General features: G+C 41.5%; 1 protein-coding gene across 12 annotated transcripts in view; it reads left to right on the top strand.

The window, feature by feature from the left end:
* DROSHA (drosha ribonuclease III) overlaps positions 1 to 25,326 on the top strand; it is a 130,904-nt gene that overhangs the window by 8,490 nt on the left and 97,088 nt on the right. For 4 of the 12 annotated variants that reach the window (XM_054488087.2, XM_054488089.2, XM_054488093.2 and 1 more), the window contains 6 exons: positions 2,424 to 2,516; positions 8,390 to 8,500; positions 8,735 to 8,966; positions 12,751 to 12,892; positions 15,175 to 15,329; positions 19,344 to 19,424. In XM_054488087.2, the coding sequence (XP_054344062.1) occupies positions 2,424 to 2,516; positions 8,390 to 8,500; positions 8,735 to 8,966; positions 12,751 to 12,892; positions 15,175 to 15,329; positions 19,344 to 19,424 (814 nt within the window). The remainder of the gene's footprint in view (positions 1 to 2,423; positions 2,517 to 8,389; positions 8,501 to 8,734; positions 8,967 to 12,750; positions 12,893 to 15,174; positions 15,330 to 19,343; positions 19,425 to 25,326) is intronic. The other 8 variants (XM_054488091.2, XM_054488092.2, XM_063664693.1 and 5 more) reach the window with 3 other exon arrangements.

Genomic DNA, 25,326 nt, shown 5'->3' with positions numbered 1-25,326 from the left:
CTGGAAAGAGTAAATAGTTTGTAAATAGTTTTCTTCAGACTCTAAAGTAATTGTTAATAATCTTGTTTCTGGGAAAACATTTTGCAGCAAACATTCTAGATAGTGTTGTATTTCCACCTCTGTTTTGAGATGCTATAATTAGAGGAGTTGTCAGGGCTCTGCTGTAAATCCTAAATTTTTCCATCAAGGCTTCAACTTTGAGTTATGTATTTGAAGAAACTCAGATGTCCTGTGAATTGCGGATCTCAGTAAAATCAAGTGTCATAAGAATTACTTCTAACCTGATTTATCCTAAACCACACTCCTTTACTATGAGGATCTATATCTTTCTAAAACGGTCTTTATTTATATTCGAGTTGTTTTATAATGTGCTTGGGGCATTTGCTCTGGAGCTGCCTAGTGGCATAGCTACATTATAATTGGCTCCTTTTGGGATATTAATTCGGTGGAATGTCAGTCATCTGTCTTATATGGCATGCTTCTGTGAAACAAACATGGAGCACATGAAGTCCTAATATAACTTGTAGAAGTATATTTGGAAAGCTGAAACTTCATAAATTTGGATTGTGTTAAGTTTATGCAAATTCTATAGTCTGTTCTCTTGTTGCCCCTCCCCTGCTTCTTGGGGTAAGTGAATCTATCCTTTTACAAATTCTGTCTTCCCTATTTTTCTCTGCCTCCAAAATGTGGTTGAATAACAATTGCAAGATTATCTTAGAGTGGACTGTTTTTAGAAAAGGTCTGTGAAAAAGTGGATATATGTATTTGTTGTCATGAAAAATGAAAGTTACTCCAGGGGATAAGGAAAGAAATCGCTACAGGCAGATGTAGTGCACCAAGCACACTGTTGAGCAGAGTGGTAAGGATGTGTGCCCTGGGCTTCACCTAGCTAGGGAGTGCTACCACGCAAGAATTCTCACGGCTGTCCTTGTGACAGTAAATGTGTAGCTATTGGAGAACTAGCCTAATGTACCTAAGGAATATCTTAATGTTTGCAAACAAGGAAGAATCTTGGGAAAAGTAACACAAACATAGCTTTTCTTGCTTTAAAAGAATTTGTCTTAATAGTGTTACTAATGTGATTTATATCCAAATTGGTCTTTTCAAGTCCTACCCACTCAGAGGTACCAGTCATCATTAGAAGTGTTATTCTTAAATGCAAAATTCTATTGGCTATATGGTAAAAAAAAAAATTAGAAATATCCTCTAATTAGAGTTTTTATTTGGAAATGTAGGCAATTATTCTTTTCAACAGCCGTGCCATTACAAATTACATATATCTTTGACATGTGGCATGGTTCACTAATTTCTGTACAATAACTAAGATTTACTGCCCAAATGTAAACTGTGATTTTAGAAGTGTATGAGATGAAGAATGTAGAATCCAAATCTCGGCTGCTGTATTTGGGATAGCTGGTATATATCTGAGGATTGTGTATATATCAGAAATATTATTCAAAGGAGTCTTCCTTTAGAACAGGGGAATCTTTAAGTGGAAGGCAATTTCTATTTTAATACCTAAGCACTCACTGATCTCTGTCAGTTTGGTAAGTTCTATTTTCAATGTATTGACATTTCTGTTTGGTGATAGGTTGGGGGATATTTTTGAGTTCAAACATTTTTATGGTCTTCTTTCTGGACTCAGGTTAATATAGCATTTTATTTTTCCTATTCTAAGATTGGAAGGTTACTTTCTTTAGACTTGTAGTTCTGATTCAGACACACTAGAGTTCATATTTCTCTTCTAGATCCTCATTGTTAAATAGGCTCAAAAGCTATTAATATTATTAAACCCCAGTTTTACATTAGAAGGTTTTAAAAATTCCTCATCTATTTTTTTTACATTAAGTAAGCCCAACATCTCTATTTAGTTTTTTCCAGATGAAAAATAGCATTCAGGTGACTTAGTCATGGCCTCATGGCAGGTTAGTGATAGCTAGATCTACAACTCAAGCCTATAAGCTATAAGCGTTAAGAGCTCTTTCATTATAGAACTTGTCCTAATTTTCACTATAAAAGCTTTATAATTTACCTTTATTTGATAGGTGAAATAGAGCATTTTTTAGAAATCAATAGGATGTGGAGTTCTTTAGAGTTTTCCCTCTAGGTTAAATAACCAAGGATTGGCTGATTGCAAGGTTTTAAGGGAAGATTAGGATAAAATTCCCATTATTGCATAGCATCATGTATGACTTCTTTCTTTAAAGAAAACTGCAAAAATTCTCCAAGTTAGTTAACTTCTGTAAAGTGAAACGCTCCTTTATCCTCTAATAAATTAAGAAGGCATAAAAATGTCCCCCAGTGAATAGTGCCTGAAAAATTCCTAGATGTGGTCCATTTATTTAGAAGATGAATTCAGTGAAAAGAGATGGTGTTTTTGAGTCTTTCTGTTGAAAACAGCTCTGTGTATTAATTCCTTTAAGAGAGCGAGAACGGGAGAGACACAGGCATCGAGACAACCGAAGATCACCATCTCTGGAAAGGTCCTACAAAAAAGAGTATAAGAGATCTGGAAGGTAAGCAAGGAGTTGACACTGAAAGAAGTCATAGGATTATCTCCTTGAATTCAGATTTTGTGCTTGTATGGAGAAACAGTCAAGTCTTCATAATGGCCTCAGAGTCTGTCCAAGATGACCTGTGAAAAGCTAAAGCAGCCTGTAATTTAAAAGACTTTACTTTCAAGATGCATTGATTATGCACAAGGAAAATCTTGATAAATTTCCAAAAATCAGAAATTATCCAGACCACTTTTTCTGACCACAGTGCTATAAAACTACACATTAATCATTTTAAAAAACCTTGGAAATTCATAATTATGCTCTTAAATTTACATGTTTCAGAAAAAAAGAGCAAAACTGCAGTCATATTTTCATTAGAAAATGACATTGAGATTGCTATCACCCAAAACTTAAAGGGTGTAATCAATTCTATATCCCAACGTAAAATTTTGTGGTCTTACATTAATGTAATGGTAATGAAGAACAGCACTCTAGAATCTGACAGATTCGGGGTCAGTTATTAGCTCTCCCAATTTTATTACTGGGCAAAGTTATCAGTGTCATCACTTGTAAAATAAGGACAGTTATATGTACCTTCTTGAGTGATAAGGGGTCATTGAGATAATGCATGTCAAACACTTAGAACAGGGCCTGAAGTAAGTGCCAAATAAATGGTAACTATGTATATAATTATTATCTGAGCACTTGGCTATAGAAATTGGTGGAGCTTAAGAAAAGCAGAAAACGGGATTTAAAGATAAATTAATGAAATGGAAACAGGACTATAGTGATATAACTATATTGTAAGTAAATGCAAATACAATTTTTAAAGTGGGAAATAAAGAAAAGAAAAATCTACATAACATTAAGTTTGAGAAAGTGTATTGTTACAGGAATGAAAAGAAATTAAAAAATTTAAAGCAGTATAAAAAATTAACTTGAATGTGATGGGTTGGTTTCTAAGAAAACAAAAATAATTTCACATAAGAAGCAGAAAACTTTAATAGGTCAATAACTCCGGAAAAATGGAAAAAGCTTACTTTGTACCACCTCTAAAAAAAGTTTTAAAGTGGTCTTGAACACTAAAAAAAGATGGAAGGAAAGCTCAGCTCATTCTGTAGTAGCAGGAAACACCAGATGGCAAAACCTAACCAAGGGAGAAAAAAATGACACAAAAATGACACAGCAATCTCTCTTACAAATACGGATATAAAAACACGAATTAGGATATTAGCAAATGTTTTCAGTAGTTTGTTAAAATAATGGATAGAGTTTATTCCAAGACTTCATGGCTAGAAAAGTTAATATTAGAAAATCTGTATTCTATGTGTCAAAATCTGTAGGGTTATTTCAGTACTTGCCTTTTAGGTATTTAAACTAAAACCAGCATCCATATGTGAGTAGAAACTAGTAAACTAGAAATATTAACAGTTGTCTTTAACATGATGAAGAATGCTAGCTCATGATGAACCTGATGGATACCATCCCCAAAGAGTCAAATGTGGTGTTGAAACCTGCAGGCCTTTCCCATACAAATTTGAAAAAAGGCAAGGAGGCCCCATTGCTTATCATTGTTACTGAATATCCTTATGATACAATCAACATGGTAATTAAAAACATGGTGTTTTTGTGTGTCCTGGGTATTGTACTGGTATGGGTGATATAGTCATTAACAAAGGCCCCCACTTAATAGGAGAAGGAAAGTTAAGTGCTGTAAGTGCGTTTGATAGGACACTTAAATGTTGCTCTGGATTAGATGAGATTAATTAGGAAGGATGAAATGCCATGGGTTAGATGGGAGTAATTAGGAAAGATGAAAAGAGGGCCTGAGGAGGAGGAGAGGAGACAGGAGAAAAGCCAGGGTATTGTGTCAGTGGACATCATTGAGGACCTATTTGAGGTGGATGATTTTTAATGTATAAGTGCTGGAAATAGCCTCGGTTTAATGGTTTCTTCTCTAATGCCTGGTAGCAGAGAAGGTAGACTTGAATTCTATAAGTTCTGACTAACGCAGCAGAAAATAAAAATTAGAGATGGAAATACTGTGAGGGGGAAAAGTTACCAGTTTGCACTGTAGCATATTGGTAAGAAGAAACATTGGGAGTTTGGATTTTGAATTTTGGAGTGCCTGAGACACTTACCTAAAAAAGATCTTTTGTTTCTGGGTTGAAATGCCCTTCTCAAAGTGTTAAAAAAATATTAACTGATGTTCACAACAACTGACCCTGACTGACCATTCATTACATCATTCACAGCGCCTGCTTAAAAGGATGTGTGAGGATGTCTTTTGCCTGTGTTTCTTGGCAATAAAACATTTGGTGGGATTTCTTTTTAGAACATGCTGAAACATCTGTATCAACCATATTAGCATTTAACTACCACTTCCTAGCTTTGTCGTATTAGGCAAGTGACTGATTTTCAAGGCTGTTTCCTCCTTTGTAGGGGATGTTAATATCTGCCTCTTAGGCTTGCTGTCAGGATTAAATGTGAAATGTCAGTATAGTGCTCAGCAGGGTGCCAGCCTCAGAGTAAGCGCCAAAACAAACCAGAAAGAGTCCCTAGGAGCTAAGAGTTGCCATTATTACCTGACAGTATTTTAACAGCCTTTTAAATAAAAAGGACTACCTGGTTAGAAAATGTAATGCAAAGAAAAATTAAAATTCACTATGGAAAGTTATTAATAAGTTATTTAAGCATCTTGTAATGCATACGACCAATGGGAAGAAAACTATAAAATGTAGCTGATGACAAAGAAGGTGATGTAATAAAAGGAAGGTATGTCCTATTCCCGTAGTGGATGACCATGTTGTAAAAATACCAGTTTTCTTCACAATATAGTCACGTACCACATGGCATTTCAGTCAGTGACAGACTGTATACAACGTTGGTCCCAAAGATTATAATACCTTATTTTTTTTGCTGGACCTTTTTTGTGTTCAAATATGTCTAAATACATAAATATTTACCACTGTGTTACAGTTGCCCACAGTATTCAGTACAGTCACATGCTGTACAGGTTGGTAGCCTAGTAGCAACAGGCTATACCGCCTGTCCTAGGCGTGTAGTAGGCTATACCATCTAAGTTTGTGTAGGCGCACTGTGATGTTTGTACAGTGATGAAATCACCTAAGGACTCATTTCTTAGAAAATATCTCTGTTGTTGTTAAGTGACACATGACTGTAATCTATAATTTTAATGTAACTTCAGTTTAAGTACTTTTTCTTTTTTTTTTTTTGAGACGGAGTCTTGCTCTGTTGCCCAGGCTGGAGTGCAGTGGCGTGATCTCGGCTCACTGCAAGCTCCGCCTTCCGGGTTCACGCCATTCTCCTGCCTCAACCTCCCGAGTAGCTGGGACCACAGGCGCCCGCCACCATGCCCGGCTAATTCTTTGTATTTTTAGTAGAGACGGGGTTTCACTGAGTTAGCCAGGATGGTCTCAATCTCCTGACCTTGTGATCCGCCCGCCTAGGCCTCCCAAAGTGCTGGGATTACAGGCGTGAGCCACCGCACCCGGCCTTCTTTTTTTTTTAGTTTTTAAAAATGTAAAAAGAGATGGGGATCTCGCTATGTTGCCCAGGTTGGTCTTGAACTACTGGCCTCAAGTGATCCTCCTATCCCGGCCTCCCAAAGTGTTAGGATTACAGGCATGAGCCACCACGGCTGACCCTAAGTACTGGCTATAGGACTTCATAATGACTCTTTAATTTTTCTTTGGGATAGAAGTTAGGATAATGAAGAAAAATAGTAATGCAAGGATACTTACTCTGGAAGTATTAAATGTTCTGGAAATATATAATAATTTTAGAAATTTGATACGGGTTAAATAGATCAATGAAACAACTACAGAGCAACATTCAAGAATATATATTATGTACATCTAATAAATATGTAAAGTTACATGTGATAAAGAATATGTTTTTTTCAAATCAGAGGAGAAACTGGCAATTGGTGAGCCATTTGGAGGAAAAATTGAGATTAGATTTCTGCCTTACACCTTGGAGAGAGAGAATTAGAAATTGTGTTAAAAGTAACTGATGAAAATATAAAATCTTTTTTTAACCTTGGGATAGGAAATGGCTTCCAAGCATACTAAGGCAGGAAGCATAAAAAGATCTCTAGATTTGACTTTATAAAAGTTGTATGTAGCAACAAACAAACAGATTTCAAAGCAAGAAACTGGAAACGGTTACAATGCATATGACAGAGGGAGGACAGTTATCTTAATGAAAACTGTTTCAACAAATTAAAGACTCTAATCATAATTTTAAAAATATTTGCATAGCCTGTGATCAGAATGTTCACAAAAGACTTAAGCATGAAACATATTCATTTCAGTATTGATAAAATACTTCAAATTAAATTATATGAAAATACTTTTTCATCAGAATGGCAAAGATTAAAAATAACCATAGTGACGGGATGTGTGGAAATGGGAACTCTTATGTGGTTTTGACGGTAGTCTAAACGAGTACTACTTAACTAGAGAGAAGCCTTAAAAAGTATGCATTTGGGAAAGAATCTGACAAGTGTGCAAAGAACACAAATGTGTTCATGATAGCATTGTTTATGGTGGAAGAGAAGTAAATGTTAACCTAAATGACTATTATTAGTTTTGTTAAATTGTGGTATGTACATAGAATAATAATGTACCTATTAAAAATGCTCCAAATATATAATTATTGAAATAGGTGTTCCTGATTTACTACTGAATGAGAAGGTCAGGCTATAACATTAAAACATTTGTGAAATATAGTGATTTTCTCTGAGTGGTGTTATGTGTGGTTTTTATGTTTGTGCTTTATTTTTTTCTACAGCGAACATACATTGACAGTAATTTTTCTGGTAACAAAACTAATGATGCATATTGTAATGTTTAGAAGTTATATAAATAATATGTATAATCTTTCTAATCCTCCCAAAGTATACATACCTACACACACATATATACATACAGACTTTCCCTGTTAGAAAATTACAAGTTAGTGATAGAGTTAATGAGAATACTTATTACTTTGATCTGGATGTAAACTTTCATGGATAGTAGTAACTTTGTTAGTGGAGCTGTGAAGGCTACCAGCTGATCTTACAAAGCAGTTTTTCTACTTAGCTGGATTCTCAAGGTCTCTGTGTTCTACCTAAATTTCTTGGGCTTAAATTAAAATCTACCCTATAGGTTTTGTTGTTATTGTTGTTGTTTTGAGACAGCGTTTTGCTCTGTTGCCCAGGCTGGAGTGCGTGGTGCAATCATAGCTCACTGCAGCCTCAGCCTTCCAGGCTCACGTGATCCTCCCGCCTCAGCCTCCTGAGTAGCTGGGACTACAGGTGTGCACCAACATGCCTGGCTAATTTTTGTATTTCTTGTAGAGACAGGGTTTCACCATGTTACCCAGACTGGTCTGGAACCCCTGGGCTTAAGTGATCCTCCCGCCTCGGCCTTCCAAAGTGCTGGGATTACAGATGTGAGTCACCACGCTCAGCTGACCCTATAGGTTTTTCCCTCCAAGTACATCCATAGGATGGGTCTTTGCAGATTTCAAGCCCCAGGAAGTCAAGGAGATGGAGTTGTTTTTTCATCCTTCTTTATTGACTGAGTTAATATTAATATCTGTGAGGACCAACATTAGGCAAAGTGTTGGTTCACCAAGTAGTAATGCCTAAGACTGGGGTTCCAGAGACATAGTTAGGGATGACATAACTGGTTCACTCTTGGATTATAATTATAGTCCTCAGGCCAAATTTATGGCCACATTGAGACCCTGTGTTGTGAAGTCTTAAAGTCTTTTTTTCCTAGCAAAGACAGATGTGGAGGATTCAAAACTGGTATTCTCATTGCTGAAATTGTCCATATGTGGACATTTCCAAACATTTCGCAAATATCTTTTTCTTTTAGGAGTTACGGTTTATCGGTTGTTCCTGAACCTGCTGGATGCACACCAGAATTACCTGGGGAGATTATTAAAAATACAGATTCTTGGGCCCCACCCCTGCAGATTGTGAATCAGTAAGTAGATCTGGGGTGGGGCCTGGGAATTTGTATTTTTAAACAAGTAAACTTCAGGTGATTCTGATGCCACCAGACTGGTATTTGGGAATCACTGGTTTAACAAAAGTACACATGGTGATTTGGCATGGTATTCATATTTTAGGTGAAAAATGCACCAAATAGGTGAAATAGAATAGTTTTTACAATGGAAGAGTATTTTTAATAATTAACCTCCTTTGCCCTCTTTTGAAGTCGCTCCCCAAGTAGGGAGAAGAAGAGAGCTCGTTGGGAGGAAGAAAAAGACCGATGGAGTGACAACCAGAGCTCTGGCAAAGACAAGAACTATACCTCAATCAAGGAAAAAGAGCCCGAGGAGACCATGCCTGACAAGAATGAGGAGGAGGAAGAAGAACTTCTTAAGCCTGTGTGGATTCGATGCACTCATTCAGAAAACTACTACTCCAGTGACCCCATGGATCAGGTGGTAGGTCTGAAGTAGCAGACAAGCTATAGACCAGGGTTTCTTGGCTTTGTCACTGTTGGCCTTTGGGGCTGGATAATTCTTGATTGTAGGGACTGCCCTATGCATTGTAGGATGTTTAGCAGCATCTCTGGGCTCTACCTGTTAGATGCCAGTAGTACCCCTCCCCAGTTGTGATTACCGAAAATGTCTTAAATATTGCCAAATGTCCCCTGGGGGGAAAAGATCACTCCCAGTTGAGGATCACTGTTACAGACAAAAGCCATTTTAAAAAGCTAAAAGCCAAGAGTGCAGTAGGTTAATTAAAGTATCTTTTTATAATGCATTTTTATTTATTTATTTTTGAGACAGGGTCTCGCTCTGTCACCCATGCTGGAGTGCGGTGGCACCATCGTGGCTCACTGCAGCCTTGATCTTCCAGGCTCAGGCGATTCTCCCACTTCAGCCTCCTGAGTAGCTGGAACTATGGGGGCACGTGCCACCATGACTTGCTAATTTTTTTTTATTTTTTAGTAGAGATGAGGTCATACTATGTTGCCCATTCTGGTCTCGAACTCCTGAGCTCAAGCAGTCCTCCTGCCTTGGCCTCCCAAAGTGCTGGGATTACAGGTGTGAGCCACTGTGCCCAGCCTATTCTACATTTTTAATGATACTGATAGTCTCAATACTGGTGGTTTCATAAGCTAACTAGTTTATGCAGTTTGTGGTGTGTATGTGTATATGTGTGTGTGTTTTCTCCAAAATGAAAAATAAGGAAGAATTTGAGTATGTCTCTTCGAAGTGTATCCTTGACCAAAAGAACACCAACCCTACGAAGTTGCCCATGCATATTGGCTAGTTTTGCAGAAAGGGAGAGCCATTGTCACCCTTAATGGGCTGGAGGGAGGACTCCTAGAGCACATGCTGCCAGGGCTGGGGCGCCTGTGGTGCTACAGCCGGCGTGCTCATTGCCGTGTCAGACTCCACCATTATTTCTACATGCTCACTTCTCTTTTCTTTCTTCCATCTCCATTTTATTTTCTGTCACTGTCACCTGTTTGCTCTCTCTTCCCCTCTTCCCCCTAGGCGTTATGCCTCCATCCTGTTAGGCATATTTGCCACAGAGTAGGCATGTAGTGATGTTCACTGATTAAATGAATGAGTGGACATCTCATTTAATCAATGAACTCGTGCAGATTTAGGGCATGAAAAGTTGCAGATGTTAGATTTAGTGGATGGGATTAGATAAGAGATAAGAGAGGGTTGTGTTATTTGGAATTTTGTGAAAATAGCTTCTATTTGGACTCATCTGTGGGGAACTTGATAGGAGATTTCTGTGTTTTTGGAAACAAAGGATTTGAGAAGTCTCTCATAGTGGTGCGATATTTTATTTGATAAATTAGAGCAGGCTTTTAAGTCATAGTTGATGTGGTACAGGGAAGGGAAAGCTCACATACTGTGCACTTTCATGGTGCCTGAATGTTACTCCATGCTTCCCATGTTGTCTTAGTTGACCCTGAAAACACCCCTGGGAAGAAGGTGGTTCTGTCAGTTAGAAATGCTGCTAGGAGTAATAACACCTGACTAAGTGGGACTTAAACAAGCTGGGTTTGTTCTTCTCATAATAAGGTACCTGGAGGGAGGCCATGGCTGGTGTTCACTGAGTGGCTCAGTGATGGCAGGCCCTGCTGTCTTCCTGAGCATCTTCCACAGTTGCAGGATGATGCAGGACCACAGTTGCAGGATGATGCAGTAGGCCTCAGGTCCTTACACACCCGTGTCCCCACACGCAGGATGCAGAGGGCATGTTGGGTGAGCATTCTTCTAGTGTCTTGCCCGAGCTCTCCTTTCATCTCTTGACTCCCCTTCCATCCCTTTACCAGAGCCATGTGACATACCTACCCCAGGGATTCATTTTTCCTTACTGCCATGACAGAGTTCCACAAACGGCATGGCTTGAAACCACACACATTTATCATCTCACAGCTTGGGAGGTCAGAAGTCCAGCTTGGGTCTCACTGGCTCCATCAAGATGTCAGCAGGTCTGTGCTCCTTTATGGAGGCTCTGGAGAAAATCTGTTTTCTTGCTCATTTAGGTTGCTGGCAGAGTTCAGTTCCTTGTGACTGGAGGACAGAGGACCTTGTGTCCTTGTTGGCTGTCAGGTGTGGGCACTTCTTGGTTCCTCCAGGCCATGTGCATTCCTTGACTTGTGGATCCCTGCCTCTGTCTTCAAAGCCAGCAATGGTGGTCGAGTCCTTCTCATGTTTTGAATATCTCTTGCCTCTTTTTCTGTTGTATCTCTGACCCCTGTTGGCAAAGGTTCCCTGATTTTAAGGATTCCTGTACTAAGATTGGGTCCACCCAGCTGCAAATCCTTTTTGCCATGTAAGTTAACATATATATTTAGTTTCTGGGGGATTAGGACATGGACATCTTTGGGAGGGGCTGGTGGCTCAGCCTACCTTCCCAGAGATCAGGAGTTCTCTTCTCCAAATCTTATAGAATCCTGCTTCTATTAGGAAGAAGGGAAGAATGGCTGCCATAAGTGTTATTATTCTTAAAACAATAAAGATGAAGACACTGAAGTTCAGGGAGTTTAAACAGGCAGGGCTGGTTGTTTTTTATTACATCGTTATGAGTATATTAAAACTCCAGTGTAGGAGGAAGACTGATAAACTCAAAAGGCTGACATTTGCCTTTGAGTTTTGTCATCTGTGGTGCAGAGAAGGTGGTGAGAATGTTAAAGCTATACCGGCATTGCCATTCCCAACAATGAGATGGGGCCTGAATTATCCCCTCTTCTGGGTACCAGATTTTATGATTTGCCTTAATTTTAAATTTGACAGGTCTGGTTTTTACATTTTAAGGCTACTAAGTCAGAGTGTGGACATGTATAGTGATTTTCAACCTGGAAATTGAGTGAGGAAAAGTGGAAAATTTCCTCTAGGAATTGGTTGCAGAGTCCCATGTTTGTGGTATGTATTTGTGTGTGTGTGTGGGAGAGAGTGTGTGTATGTTTATGTCCTTGTGTTTAAGGCATGAGAGTGTGTGTGTGTGTGTGTGTGTGTGTGAGAGAGAGAGAGAGAGAGAGAGAGGATATTTAGGATATTTCTTATTGCTCGTTGGATTGATATAGGAGAAGATAGATTATCAGTGATTTTCAGTAGGAAGTGTACATGGTATTTGATGTCAGTTGTCATTATTCTCTGAGGGTCATGATTTTTTAAAAAATGTCATATTAAGAGGGCATAGATGAACTGTTCTAATGTTTCTTTTCTTTTTTTTTTTTGAGATGAGGTCTCACTGTGTCACCCAGGCTAGAGTATAGTGGCACAGTCATAGCTCACCGCATCCTCCAACTCTTGGGCTCAAACAGTTCTCCTGCCTTAGCCTCCCAAGTAGCACAGGCACACACCACCTGGCTAACTTTTTTCTTTTTCATAGAGGTGGGGTCTTGCTGTGTTGCCCAGGCTGGTCTTGAACTCCTGGCCTCGAGCAATCCTCCTGCCTCTGCCTCCCAAAGTGTGCTAGGATTACAGACGTGAGCAAGCACGCCTGCCCTGTTCTAATGTTTCTGAATGTTGGCAAGGCACATTTACCTGAGGACTGTGTCAGCGATAAGTGTGTGTTTGATTCAGAGTATGATTGTCAGTACTTGAGCATTTTGTTTTTAAATGTTTGTTAAATTGAGGATTGAAAAATAGCATCTTGCTGTTAAAAATGCTTTGATTACCTGTGAGATCTTACATATCTTTGATATGATCGTTATTGATATAGTTCCTAATATTGATCCTTTATTTTTAAAAGGGAGATTCTACAGTGGTTGGAACAAGTAGGCTTCGTGACTTATATGACAAATTTGAGGAGGAGTTGGGGAGCAGGCAAGAAAAGGCCAAAGCTGCTCGGCCTCCGTGGGAACCTCCGAAGACGAAGCTTGATGAAGATTTAGGTGAGTCAGAGTCAGTAACTAGTCTGAGACCATTGCGATTATAGCTTCATTCCTAAATTTTGGGGAAATACCCTTGAGAGTTCCACATTGAGATTTCTTCTTTTTCATTTTATTTTTCTTAATTACAGTCAGTAAGATACATAGCAGTAGAACTTCCTTCTTTTTGATCATATTTTTCCTTAGTTCATTTGGCAGAATACAGCAGCGATCTCATTTGCAAGGCATGCTAACAAGGGTGCCTCTTGGAGAGTTGTCCAGTCAGAAGAGTTCAGCATCTTTCCGGAAGCAGGAGCCCATGCCCCCTGCCTCTCATGAGGACAGGTGTCCTTCCTTGGCCCTCTCCTTTGCCAGGCGCGCCTGGATTGATGAGGGAAACAGTGACTATAGCCCAGCTCTGTTTGAAGATTTCTCTCCACTTGTGTAGACAGTTTGCATAGCTTTTTCATAAAGTGGTCTATTTTTCATGTGTATGTTCTGAGGTTCCAAGTAGGTTGTGAGATCTTTGAGAATGGAAATTGCTTTTTATCACTTTGTATCCTTGGCCTCTAACAGAATGCTATGCACAAATGAGACATTCAGTGTGCATTTACCTACATGTTCTCTCTGGCTATCATCTGCCCACCTCCATTACATCCCCCACGCTGAGAGGCAGTTATCCATACTGGGCAAAGGCACCTGAGTCGGGAGCTGGATGGCCTGGGTTTGAATCCCTGCTCTACCACCTACTTGATATGTGACCTTGGGCCACAGGTTCATCTCCATCTTAGATTTTTCCCATTTGTAAAATAGGGATGACAGTAGCATCTGTCTGATGCAGTACACGTAAATACAACTCCATGTTGGATTTTATTATGCTACTACTACGTTAATCTCTTATAGGATTAATTTATTTTAAAAATTAATTATTTTTCTTTTTGTAGAGATGGAATCTCACTATGTAGGATTAATCTAACTTCTAGGTCTTTTTTTTTTTTTTTTCAAATTGTGGTAAAATACACGTAATACGAAATTTACCATCTTAACTATTTTTAAGTGTACAGTTCAATAGGGTTCAACATGACATTGTTTGCAACCAGTCTCCAGAACTGTTTTCCTTTTATAAAACTGAAACTCTGGACCTGTTAAGGAATAACTCCCCAGACCCCAATTCCCCCGTTCCCTTATTACTACTATGCTACTTTCTTTCTCTATGAATTTGATTCTCAGGTATCTCATATATGTGGAATCATGTAGTATTTGTCTTTTTGTGACTGGTTTATTTCAGTTAGCATAAGTCTGTGTCTGTTTTTATTCAGTCACTTTAAGGACTAACATCTTCTCTTGCTGTTATTGAGGGGAAAAAAATGTCAAGTCTTTGGTCTTGCATTCCCAGCCTTCACTGTGGCATTCCCAGCACTCCCAGCCCCTAACCTCCCAGTGTTTTTCTGTGTGGCCCATGCTCTAGCTAGTCCAATGCGTTCTTAGCTCCACGCTTTTGCCTACGATGCTCCCTCTTCATTCCTTTCTTCTTTCCTCCTCCTTATCATGCTTCTCCCATCCCGTCGCAGTGTCTGGGTCACATGTGCGTCGCAGTGTCTGGGTCACATGTGCTCCTTCTTTGAAATTATCACCAGCCTTTCTGGATCCCAGTGAAACTGCCCTTTTATGGATCATTACATAGCTTAAGTGTTAAACTACGTACTACTACTGTGGTTTTTCATTTTATCTGACATTGCTCATCAAGGGTTACTTTCTCTCTAAAGATCTTTATTTTCTTTGCTTCCCCAACTAGATTGTGACTTAGCATTATGGGCTATATTTTTTTTTATGGTGTTGCTTAGTAGAGTATTTGGTGTAGAGTAGGCCCTTAAGTATTTTCTAGAAGAATAAAGAACTCTTCTTACCTTTAGAGGTTTAGGTCATTTGGAAGTCTCCACAAAAACCAGTTTGTCAGCCAGGTGCGGTGGCTCACGCCTATAATCCCAGCACTTTAGGAGGCCGAGACGGGCGTTTCACCTAAGGTCAGGAGTTCGAGACCAGCCTGGCCAACATGGCAAAATCCTGTCTCTACTAAAAATACAAAAATTAGCTGGGTGTGGTGGCAGGCGCCTGTAATCCCAGCTATTCGGGAGGCTAAGGCAGGAGAATCACTTGAACTCGGGAGGCGGAGTTTGCAGTGAGCTGAGATCGCGCACTGCACTCCAGCCTGGGTGACAGTGCGAGACTCCGTCTCAGAAAAACAAACAAACAAACCAGTTTGTTAATTCCATCAATTTCTGTGTTTCTCTCCCAACCCCTGTTAGAGAGTTCCAGTGAATCCGAGTGTGAGTCTGATGAGGACAGCACCTGTTCTAGCAGCTCAGACTCTGAAGTTTTTGACGTTATTGCAGAAATCAAACGCAAAAAGGCCCACCCTGACCGACTTCACGATGAACTTTGGTACAACGATCCAGGCCAGGTGCGTGTTTTATGCCCTTGCCATGAAGGTTGCAAACCCAGACATAACGGTTATTGCTCTGGGCTCAGAAGATGCACGTTGCCTAGTATTGAAACTGAATTTTACTCTCAGGGTTGTGTCCTTCAGAGCTATTTCTTTTCAGCTTCAGGTTAGTTCCAACGCATAAGCACCAGAGCAGCTGTCCCTTGAATCATTTTTGATGATGTTTGTCAATTCCGTGTTGGGGAGAGGAGTAATGGCCCTGCCTCATTAAATTTGCAGTAGATGGAAGGAGACACATGGTAGGATGAGGAGAGAGAACTCGGAGGTCTTTTTAGAAGTAGTTCACCTGGAAGGTATCTTGCTGCAAAATAGTAAATAAGTCCTATAAGATTTCTTTTTTTTTAGTTGGTAACAGTCACAAGTTCTCTTCCTTGTTAAGCATGTTTGAGCTAATGACATAATAGGTGGACAGTAATTATTTTTATTTTTAATTACTGTCTTAATATGAAGTAACACATAATAAAATTAGCATTGTTAAAAAAGATTTGTGTCACACAGATATATAATACATACAAAAATTGTATCTTTAATGCATGTAAAGTTAGGAAGCATAAGGCATATCTATAAAAAGATAATTTAAAATTTATATTTTGTGAGTAACTTTATAACATTCTGTATTAATTAAAATGCTTTTCTCCTGGTTCTTGTTAGATGACAGCTATCCATCTTTTTTTTATAGAACGTCTGGCAGAAATGTATTTTGTGTGTTCCTTTTACTCTCTTGGAATTGAGCAGAAATGTTTGCAGAACTGCCAATGCATTTTAAAACTTGGTTTTCTTTTTAAACAGCTTTGTTGAGTTATAATTTACATATGATACAATTGTACTTCAAATTTATAATCCAGCATTTTTTAGTATATTCATGGGGCTGCACAACTATCATTACAATTGAATTTTAGAACATTTTTGTCCCCCGTAAAATAAACTTCCTCCATATATGGGTTTTTTTGTTTTTTTGTTTTTTTTGAGACCTGGTCTCACACTGTTGCCCCGGCTGGAGTGCACTGGCGCAATAACGGCTCACTGGAGCCTTGACTTCCCAGGCCAAACCTGCTTTAGTCTCTCAAGTATCTAGGACTATAGGGGCCATCCCACTATGCCTGGCTAGTTTTTTTGGTTTTTTTTTTTTTTTTTTTTTGAGACAGAGTTTTGCTCTTATTGCCTAGGCTTGAGTGCAATGGCGTGATCTTGGCTCACCACAACCTCTGCCTCCCGGGTTCAAGTGATTCTCCTGCCTCAGCCTCCTGAGTAGCTGGGATTATAGGCATGCGCCACCATGCCTGGCCAATTTTGTATTTTTAGTAGAGATAAGGTTTCTCCATGTTGGTCAGGCTGGTCTCGAACTCCCGACCTCAGGTGATCCACCTGGCTCAGCCTTCCAAAGTGCTGGGATTACAGGCGTGAGCCACTGCGCCTGGCCTGCCTGGCTAGTTTTAAAAAATTATTTGTAGAGATGAGGTCTTGCTATGTTGCCCAGGCTGGTCTCAAAGTCCTAGGCTCAAGCAGTCCTCCTGCCTCAGCCTCCCAAAGTGTTGGGATTACGGGCGTGAGCGCCTGGCCCTCTAGTCTTTTTACTTGACTGTTGTTTCCTGTTTCGCAAGAAGCCTCTACACTGATTTCCGTGGATACTTGTTTCTATCAGAAATTCAACAGTGCTTTGTAAACAGTCTCTCTAATGCTGTTTAGTGTTATTGGTTTTGTGTCCTCTGTATAGTTGAGCCTTGTGAAGGGCTGAATATGTAGGATCCCAGACCTTGGTAAAAGGCAAGCATGTAGGATGTCTCCGCTTCCCTGCAGATCCGTGAGCACTAAGTTAATTTTTTATATTTTTCATCACAACAAGTCGTGACTGGCATTAAGAGTGTGTTATAACTTTTTTTTTGTCTTTTTTTTTTTTTTGAGACGGAGTCTCAAAAAAACTCCTGTTCTGTTGCCCAGGCTGGAGTTGGAGTGCAGTGGTGTAATCTCAGCTCACTGCAACTTCCACCTCCCAGGTTCAAGCGATTCTCCTGCCTTAGCCCCCCCAGTGGCTGTGACTACAGGCTTGCACCACCACGCCCAGCTAATTTTTGTATTTTTAGTAGAGATGAGGTTTCACCATGTTGGCTAGGCTGGTCTTGAACTCCTGACCTCAAGGGATCTGCCTGCCTCGGCCTCCCAAAGTGCTGGGATTACAGGCATGAGCTATTGCACCCGGCCTTAGGAGTGTGTTATAGCTTTTTTTTTGTTCGTTTTTTTTGAGACGGAGTCTCACTCTGTCACCTAGGCTGGAGTGCAGTGGCACAATCTCAGCTCGCTGCAACCTCTACATATCTGGTTCAAGCAATTCTCCCTGTCTCAGCCTCATGAGTAGCTGGGATTACAGGTGCCCGCCACCACACCCAGTTAATTTTTGTATTTTTTAGTAGAGATGGGGTTTTGCCATGTTGGCCAGGCTGGTATTGAACTCTTGACCTTAGGTGATCTGTCCACCTCAGCCTCCCAAAGTGCTGGGATTACAGGCGTGTGCCACTGCGCACAGCTGTGTTATAACTTTTGATGAAATCCTGTTACATCTCTTATTTGCCAGCTATTACTTTAGATAATATCTTAACATAATATTTCTTTTCGGTAGCGATATTATTCCTCTGCTGTACCACCTGGATCTTTAGATTTCCCAAGAGGCTAAAGAAAGGTATAGCTTTTTACTTTAATACTTTTTTTTCAAAAAGTCTTGTTGACTTTTATATTTTAATTGGACATAATGAGTTATAAATCTCAATAACTTTAAAGAAATATGTGTGTGTATATATGTATACGTATATTTTTTCTTTTAAGGCTAGTCAAGTGAAGAAGCAGTGGGAGTGGAGAAGAAACAAAGAAATCTAACTGGCTGTGATCAATTACTTGTAAAAACCATTACACTCTGACCAACCTATATTTTTAAATTATTACAAAAAAAGGGAAATGGAACTCCACTTCTTCATTTTCCCTATCTGAGCTCTGGTCTTGTTTTTGATTCAGTATTACCATTTATACCAGAGGAACTCATGAACCTGGCTTGTGAGGCCCTTCAGATTTTGATCTTAGTTCTGCTTCTTTTGGTCTTCTCCCCCACATAAATGGTCCATTTTATTTAGATGGGTCTTGTGGCTCAGAGCATGATGTGGACTTTCTGCCTTCTCTCCTTTTCTCATGCGTGCTGGTGCCTCTTGTGGAGCAGCCATTTTGTTTTCTTGTCCATCTCATCTGTTTGACGCCCCAGCATTACCTACTTTCGAGTGATTTTTTTTTTCTTTTAAATTATGAAGCACATCCTATATATGTTGTTCTCCTGTCTAGAACAGATATCCATTGAGCACACGGACCCGGTGCTCTTTATCATCCCCATGCTTAGCACTCATCCGTTCCAGAGGTTTTGAAGAATTGCTTGCCTATGGAGCCTTGTGGGCGGAGTTCATGTCACTAAAACAAATTCAGGGAAAGAGATGTAATCTAACTTGAGCAGTGTGGGAAGTTTTTCTGGCTTTAGCAGCATTTTCTTCTCTCTGCTAGTGAGGTACCTTACAGTTTCTCTTTTCAAAACATTGAGTCCACAGGTCACCTTCAAAACACTCTATGTGTTCCTCCAGGATATAAAATTTGCTTTTGTGAAAGAGTCATTTTTCTTGAGATAAGAAATAGGGAAACAAAAGTGTCCTGGGAATTGGTAGAAGAAGATGGGGGCAAACAGTGTGCTGACATTGATATTTTCTGCTTGACTGCACAAATAACTTGGGAATGCAGTGTTGTCACACGGTTTCCCTTTATCAGACAATATAGACAGTTTGCAGCTTTATTGGTTTTGGAACATCCGTTTAATCTTTTAACCGTGACAGCCTCTCGGAGCTTCAGTGCTCATGACATTAAAACCCACACATTTTCGGAGGCATCACCATGCATAGTGTGGATTTTTCCCTCCAATAAAAACGAATTACATTGTGTTTCTGACAGATGAATGATGGACCACTCTGCAAATGCAGCGCAAAGGCAAGACGCACGGGAATTAGGCACAGCATTTATCCTGGAGAAGAGGTAACTGGTTTGGGTTATTATGTTTGTAAATGCCGAGAAGCCAGAAGTAGACAGATGTTGTTGCTGTTCTTTCCCCCATAAATGAAATAATACCATCAAAATTCTCTGCATATTCCCTAATAGTCTCTGATACTGATAATTGCAGAGGAAAGCACTTGGGTTTTGGGGGCGGAGTGGGGAATGTTCTCAAGGAAACTTTAACAAAAGTTTTAGTCGTTTTATTATTTAAAATAGGCATGGTGTGTTTGATATGTGTTTCTCATTTTAAGTATTCTTCAGCTGTACATATTATAGTTTTATGTTTCATCGTAAGTGGCTATGAATGGCCCTGGAGCGACGCTCTTACTAAAGTGCTCTGAAGCGCATGTCTTCTCTCTCTGTTAGTGTGTCCTTTCCACCAAACTGAATCTATATTGACTATTTTACCTGCGTCTCCACCCTTGGTTTATCAGGGACCCTCTAAATAAGTTTAACTGAATAGGTAGAACACTTTTATATTGTAGAGTCATATATAACTATCCCTTTCAATTATTGTCCCTCATTTGTTCCCTTTATCTTTTATTTTTATAAGCTATTTTTATTAATCCCAGGCTCCTCACTTTATAATTCAGCGCATTATATTTAAACATAGTATACGTAAAACCTTAATTTCTATTTAAAACTTGTTTGAGGGCTCAACAATAATGGGAATAAAGACTATGAGATGGTGCCTGATAATTTGAAATACTTGCATTGCTTCTGTTCATTTGTCTTTGAAAGCTGGCAAGTGTAGCGAGGAATTGTGGGACAAGTTGGCATCTTGTGAGCATTTGTGCACATGCCTCAGGTTGGGAGCTATGAGATGTTGATGAGGGATCAACACCTGTGACAGGAAAAGAGCAGAGGTGGGAACTATTCACCTGTGATGTGGGTCTGATCACGCCTGGCTTGTCAGAATTTTTGTGTGTTGTGCTGGAATGGCTGTCATACCGCCATCTCTCTCGGTCCCCAGAGCAAAGTACCCCAGGAAGGGCACAACCTTGGGAAAGGGGGCTCTGCAGCTGAGGCTGACCCTGAAGGAGCCAATAGCTACAGGCTGTGTGCTGACTACACAGTGCACATTTGGACAGCAGGCCCTTCCTTGAAGGGAGACTAGATGGGCAGTGGTGCCAGCTAGGGACCTGTAGGCAGGAAAGGCAGGTGAAAGTTTAGTCTCCTGGAGGAGTGGTCCCATTTTGGGGGCTCAGCATGGGTCATTGTATCTGGCTAGTTGGATGTTTGGCAGTGGAAGTTAGCTTAATTATATAGCTTAGCCTTGATAAGCGGGGTCCATGCTGTTGGGTTCATGTGAAGCCTCCTCTCTGCTACTGTGGTCACTTCATTCATGTGCCCCTGCTGTCGCTCTGGGGTGGCTAAGGACAGAGGGGGCTGGCACCATCTGCCCCAGTCATTTTGCCTGCTTGGTACCTTGGTACCTCTTCCACGGTGGTGCTGTCTGACAGACCTCCATGTGTGAGATAGAGCTCGTCATGCTCCCTTCCATTTGTCCACCTTCAAGTCTCTACCCCAAGACCTTCTCATCCATCATCTTCCAATCTTCTTTCTTCTAGGCCCCTGACCAGCCAGCATGGCCACTTGCTTCTGCCCAGGAGTCCATCTATATTCTAACTTCAGGCCACTTCTCTTTCCACACAAAGTGGATGACCAGGTACACTGCCTGAAACTCCACCCACTGGGAGAGATTTCCCCACAGCGCTGTCTCTCAGAGCCATCCCAGAGTGAGGCTGTAGTGCCGTCTGTTTTCAGCTCACCCACTCTTGCCAACTGACCCATTTGTAAACCAAGCTTGGGCTTTTTCCTCTGCTTTCATCCTTACATCCTTAGTCATCAGCTGAGGGAGGGGAGCTGGTGCAACAGTGGTGGAGCTGTGGGGATCCGGGCCACCTGCCCAGGCAGCTTGTTTGTGCTCTTGGCTCCTGGGTATGCTAGAGTCTGGCAGTACCACTCCTGCCTTATGATGGATTGTTGCTGATGTTGTATTGCCTGGTGGGACTGACAGAATTTAGCCTATGATGGGTGGTTCTGGCCACATGTATATCTGGTATCTCTCAGCCAGGCCTTACGTATCTATCAGGGCCCAGTAGCACATCTGGAGTATTTTTTCAAAGTCACATAATTCTTCACTGTAGATGGCAGGTCTTGCTCCAGAACGTCAGGGACCAGCATTGTGATTCTCCCAATGTGGCCTGCCACAGATTCCTTTTGGCATCTTTTCCCACCAACACTATAGGATCTGCCAAAACATATGGCCCCAGCAGCAGGGCTGCTTGTACTCTAGCCTGGAACAGCTGAGGCCCTCTCTCACATGGGCTGTCCTCATTGCGGGCAGCTGTTGGTGCTGTTTGCACCACTCTGTAAGTGAGTTGGATCAGTGTTTCTAAATGTGCATTCTGTTGCCTCCTGAGCCTGCAAAGGCCCACTAGGTGTTGTGCTTTCTTCGTTGTAGGAGATGGAAGATATAATAATTGTCTTTTACTTTGGAGGGGATGTCTTGGCATTCCCCAGACCACTGGACTCCTAAAAATTGTGTGGCTGCGGCAGGCCCCTGAATCTGTAGGGTTTATCTCACATCCACTGTGGTGCATGCGTTTTACCGAGGTCTCTAGCCTGATTTTCGTAATGTCAGAGGTGTAATGGAGCAGTGTGAGGTTCTGCAGTATGCCTAGATGGTCGAGAACTCTTTGGTATTATGAGTGGGCAGGAGCATTAACACAGCCCTGGGGCAAAACTATAAATGTCTGTGAACCATTCTGATCCTCATTTCTGATTAGGATAGAAAATAACCTATTCACCAAATCAGTTGCCATATACTTTATATCTGCTCCAGCTAAACTACAACACCTAGCCTGGCAGCTACAATCAGAGCTCCTGCTTGGTTGAGTTTGTGGTAGTTTGCAGTCATCCTTCAGGATCTTCAGGGGCCAGACAGGTGAATTAATTGGAGATAGGACCAGTACCATCTCCCCTATATCCTTCAGATCCTTAAGGGTGGCACTGACCTCCTCCATCCCCGCAGTGCAATATTGGTTTTGATGCCTGGGTTGACGGGAGTGGTGGTAATTTCGTTTCTACTTGGCTTTCCCATTAGGATAGTTCTTATTCCACATGTCAAGGACCCAGTGTCGAGTAGCATATTGTGTCTGCCAAGAATGTCAATTCTAGTGGTACATTCAAGGACCAGGGAAAGGACCACTGGGTAGATCTGTGATTCAGTAGACCCACTGTAAGTCAGACCTTGACCAAGATCCATTTATTACCTTGGCCTCATATTCTCTACTCTAACTGGGGCACCACAGTGATGTATCCAGTCTCCAGGTATCAATGATGATTCAGATACTGCATCTAACATGGCTTGAACTGTCTGCTATTCCTCTTTTCCCAGTGTACAGCTCCCCAGGTAAATGGCCATAAGCCCCTTTGGGGAATGACAGGGTTGTTATTTTGTTACAGGATCCTTCCTCCTGGGATCTGGCCACCTCTTCAGTCAGTGGATTTCAGTCCAAAAAATGTGATCATGTCTGGAACTGGGCAAGGAATAGTGTGACTATTTATTGGAATGACCTGCCTTCAGTCTCTTGGTTTCTTATGTTCGTACAAACTAAGTAGTACTCTTATTGGTTACCCACTTATTTTGTACCTAAGGACATGTTCCATTAACTATTTCCATGACTCTTTGTGGGTCAGACCCCCTTGGCTGCCACTTTGGCCTGGCTTCCAGCACTTAGTCCTATCACCTGGCATCTCTTGTTTCAGGATTCTGTCATCCCTATTACTGCTAGCGAGCTCTGCTCTCTGACCACTTTTGTGGTCAGCCCTGGCCTGCAGAGGAGGCCACCACTGATCTTCCTGATGATGTTTGTGCTCCTGTCACCTGCACATTCGTTTTGATGTGTCCTCTGGGGCTTCCCATGCAACACGATTATTTGGCGTATTTTTCAGCCGTAGATACTTTATCCATTCTAATTTCCTTGAGTCCTTGAATTCCTTCCTCCACTGTCTACCATGGCAGTTCTGGTATTTCAGCTTTGCTCAGTGTGGGCCGTTGCTTCTTCATGCTTTTAGGAGCCATGCTAGTAGGGAGTTCTCGACATACCCTGGTGGTGTTGTATCCTGAGTGCTCCCAAGTCAATATACTCCTCCCTAAACAATTTTATGTTCTGGCCGTGTTGATCAAGCGCTCTCATCATCAGGTCCTCTGCAGACTTCTCTGGCTGTTGCCACATGCTAGTTAGTTCCTGCAATTCTTTTGAAATATAATCTGTTTCCTTCCAGCACCTCCCCAGTTGGGGCCCTGAAATGACCCCAATTATAGGTATTGGCCAGGAGGGGATACTGGTTGAGGAGTGTGTGAGGGAGGATAGTGTTGCCTTGCAGGTTCTTCCATTGTCTTCTGGCACAAGTGAGTGGTTGCTCTTAATTGGGAGGGATGTGCCATCTCTGCAGTCAGATGATTTAGAGGAATCTGGGGAGCCAAAACCTAAATGTCCCCATTTCAGGTTTCCTGGGCCCTGACTGTGGCTAATTTTCTTTGAGGCTTGGCCGCTCTCACAGGTAAGCCTTAGGCTTGGTCCTGCCTTGCTGTGACCTCCCACTGTAGGTAGTGAGAGTTTCTTCTGCCTTTCACATCTGGTTTCTAATAGTCTTTTCTCCTCCTCTGCTGTTATACTTCTGCAGTGCAGTGGTTCTCTAAGTGAAGGCTCCCAACTGAGACTCATACTAGCTTCACCTGGGAACTTGTTAGAAAGGCAGATTCTCAGCCCATCCCAGCGACTGAATCAGAAACTGGGAGTGGGGAACAAGCAGTCTGAGATTTAACCAGCCCTCCAGGTGATTTCTGGGCAGACTAAGGTTTGGGGACTATGGTAGAGCATCACTGGTGCTTAGCGACAGCCATCCATCCCTGAAGGATCATAGCCATTGTTCTTACAGCTACCGTTTTCTCCACAGTCTTAAACACCTGGGTGTTTGGCCTGCTTCCAGTGTATAGCTTCTAATTCACCATTTTTAAAGCTTAGTTGCCCTGCCATCTGGTGCCAGGGGCTGTCTGTGTTCCACTTACCACCAGTGGAACTTCATTGCTTGTTGGGAGGTGATTGAGCTCCAAAACACCATCTTATTTGCTGTTTTCTTGGGTCACTCCTAGTACCAACAGCCTCATCTTGGGTTCTCTAGAAGCGGATGCTAAGACGGAGTTTTGGGTGCATGATGTTTATTAGGAATCAACACGTGTGAAAGGAAGAGGGTGGAAGCAGGATTGGACAGAAGGATTGGCTGAACTGTGAGTGAGGCCCACCAAAGCTGCATTCAGCCTGGGGGTGATCTGTGGAATGCATATTGCCCGTTTGAGTTGGGCTGAAATGGCTGGGCCTTTATACCTCTGCCTTGCTGAGTACCTGATATGGGCCATGCCTGAGGTCAGAGGATGGAGATCTGCAGTGGAGAGAGATCCTGAAGGAGCTTATAGCTGGAAGCTCCCTGCTGTCTGTGCCCTCCACAGCCAGGCAGCAAGTCCCTTCTTGAACGTGGGTCTGCGTGGCACAGCCCCATGTCTATCACAGGTGCACCCAATGATGCCATCACAACTGATGCTGTCACAGCACACTTCTTGTGCTGGCTTTGTTTGCCTTTTCCTGTCTTTTTTTTTTTTTGATACGGAGTTTTGTCTTGTTGCCCGGGCTGGAGTGAAATGGTGTGATTTCGGCTCACCGCAACCTCCACCTCCCGGGTTCAAGTGATTCTCCTGCCTCAGCCTCCCAAGTAGCTGGGATTGCAGGCGTGTATCACCACGCCTGGCTAATTTTGTATTTTTAGTAGAGATGGGGTTTCTCCATGTTGGTCAGGCTGGTCTTGAACTCCCGACCTC

This window comes from Pongo pygmaeus, chromosome 4 (assembly GCF_028885625.2).
Source record: "Pongo pygmaeus isolate AG05252 chromosome 4, NHGRI_mPonPyg2-v2.0_pri, whole genome shotgun sequence".
NCBI lineage: Eukaryota > Metazoa > Chordata > Mammalia > Primates > Hominidae > Pongo > Pongo pygmaeus.
Note: the sequence above shows the minus strand (reverse complement) of the source record. Positions and strands in the feature narration are given on the sequence as shown.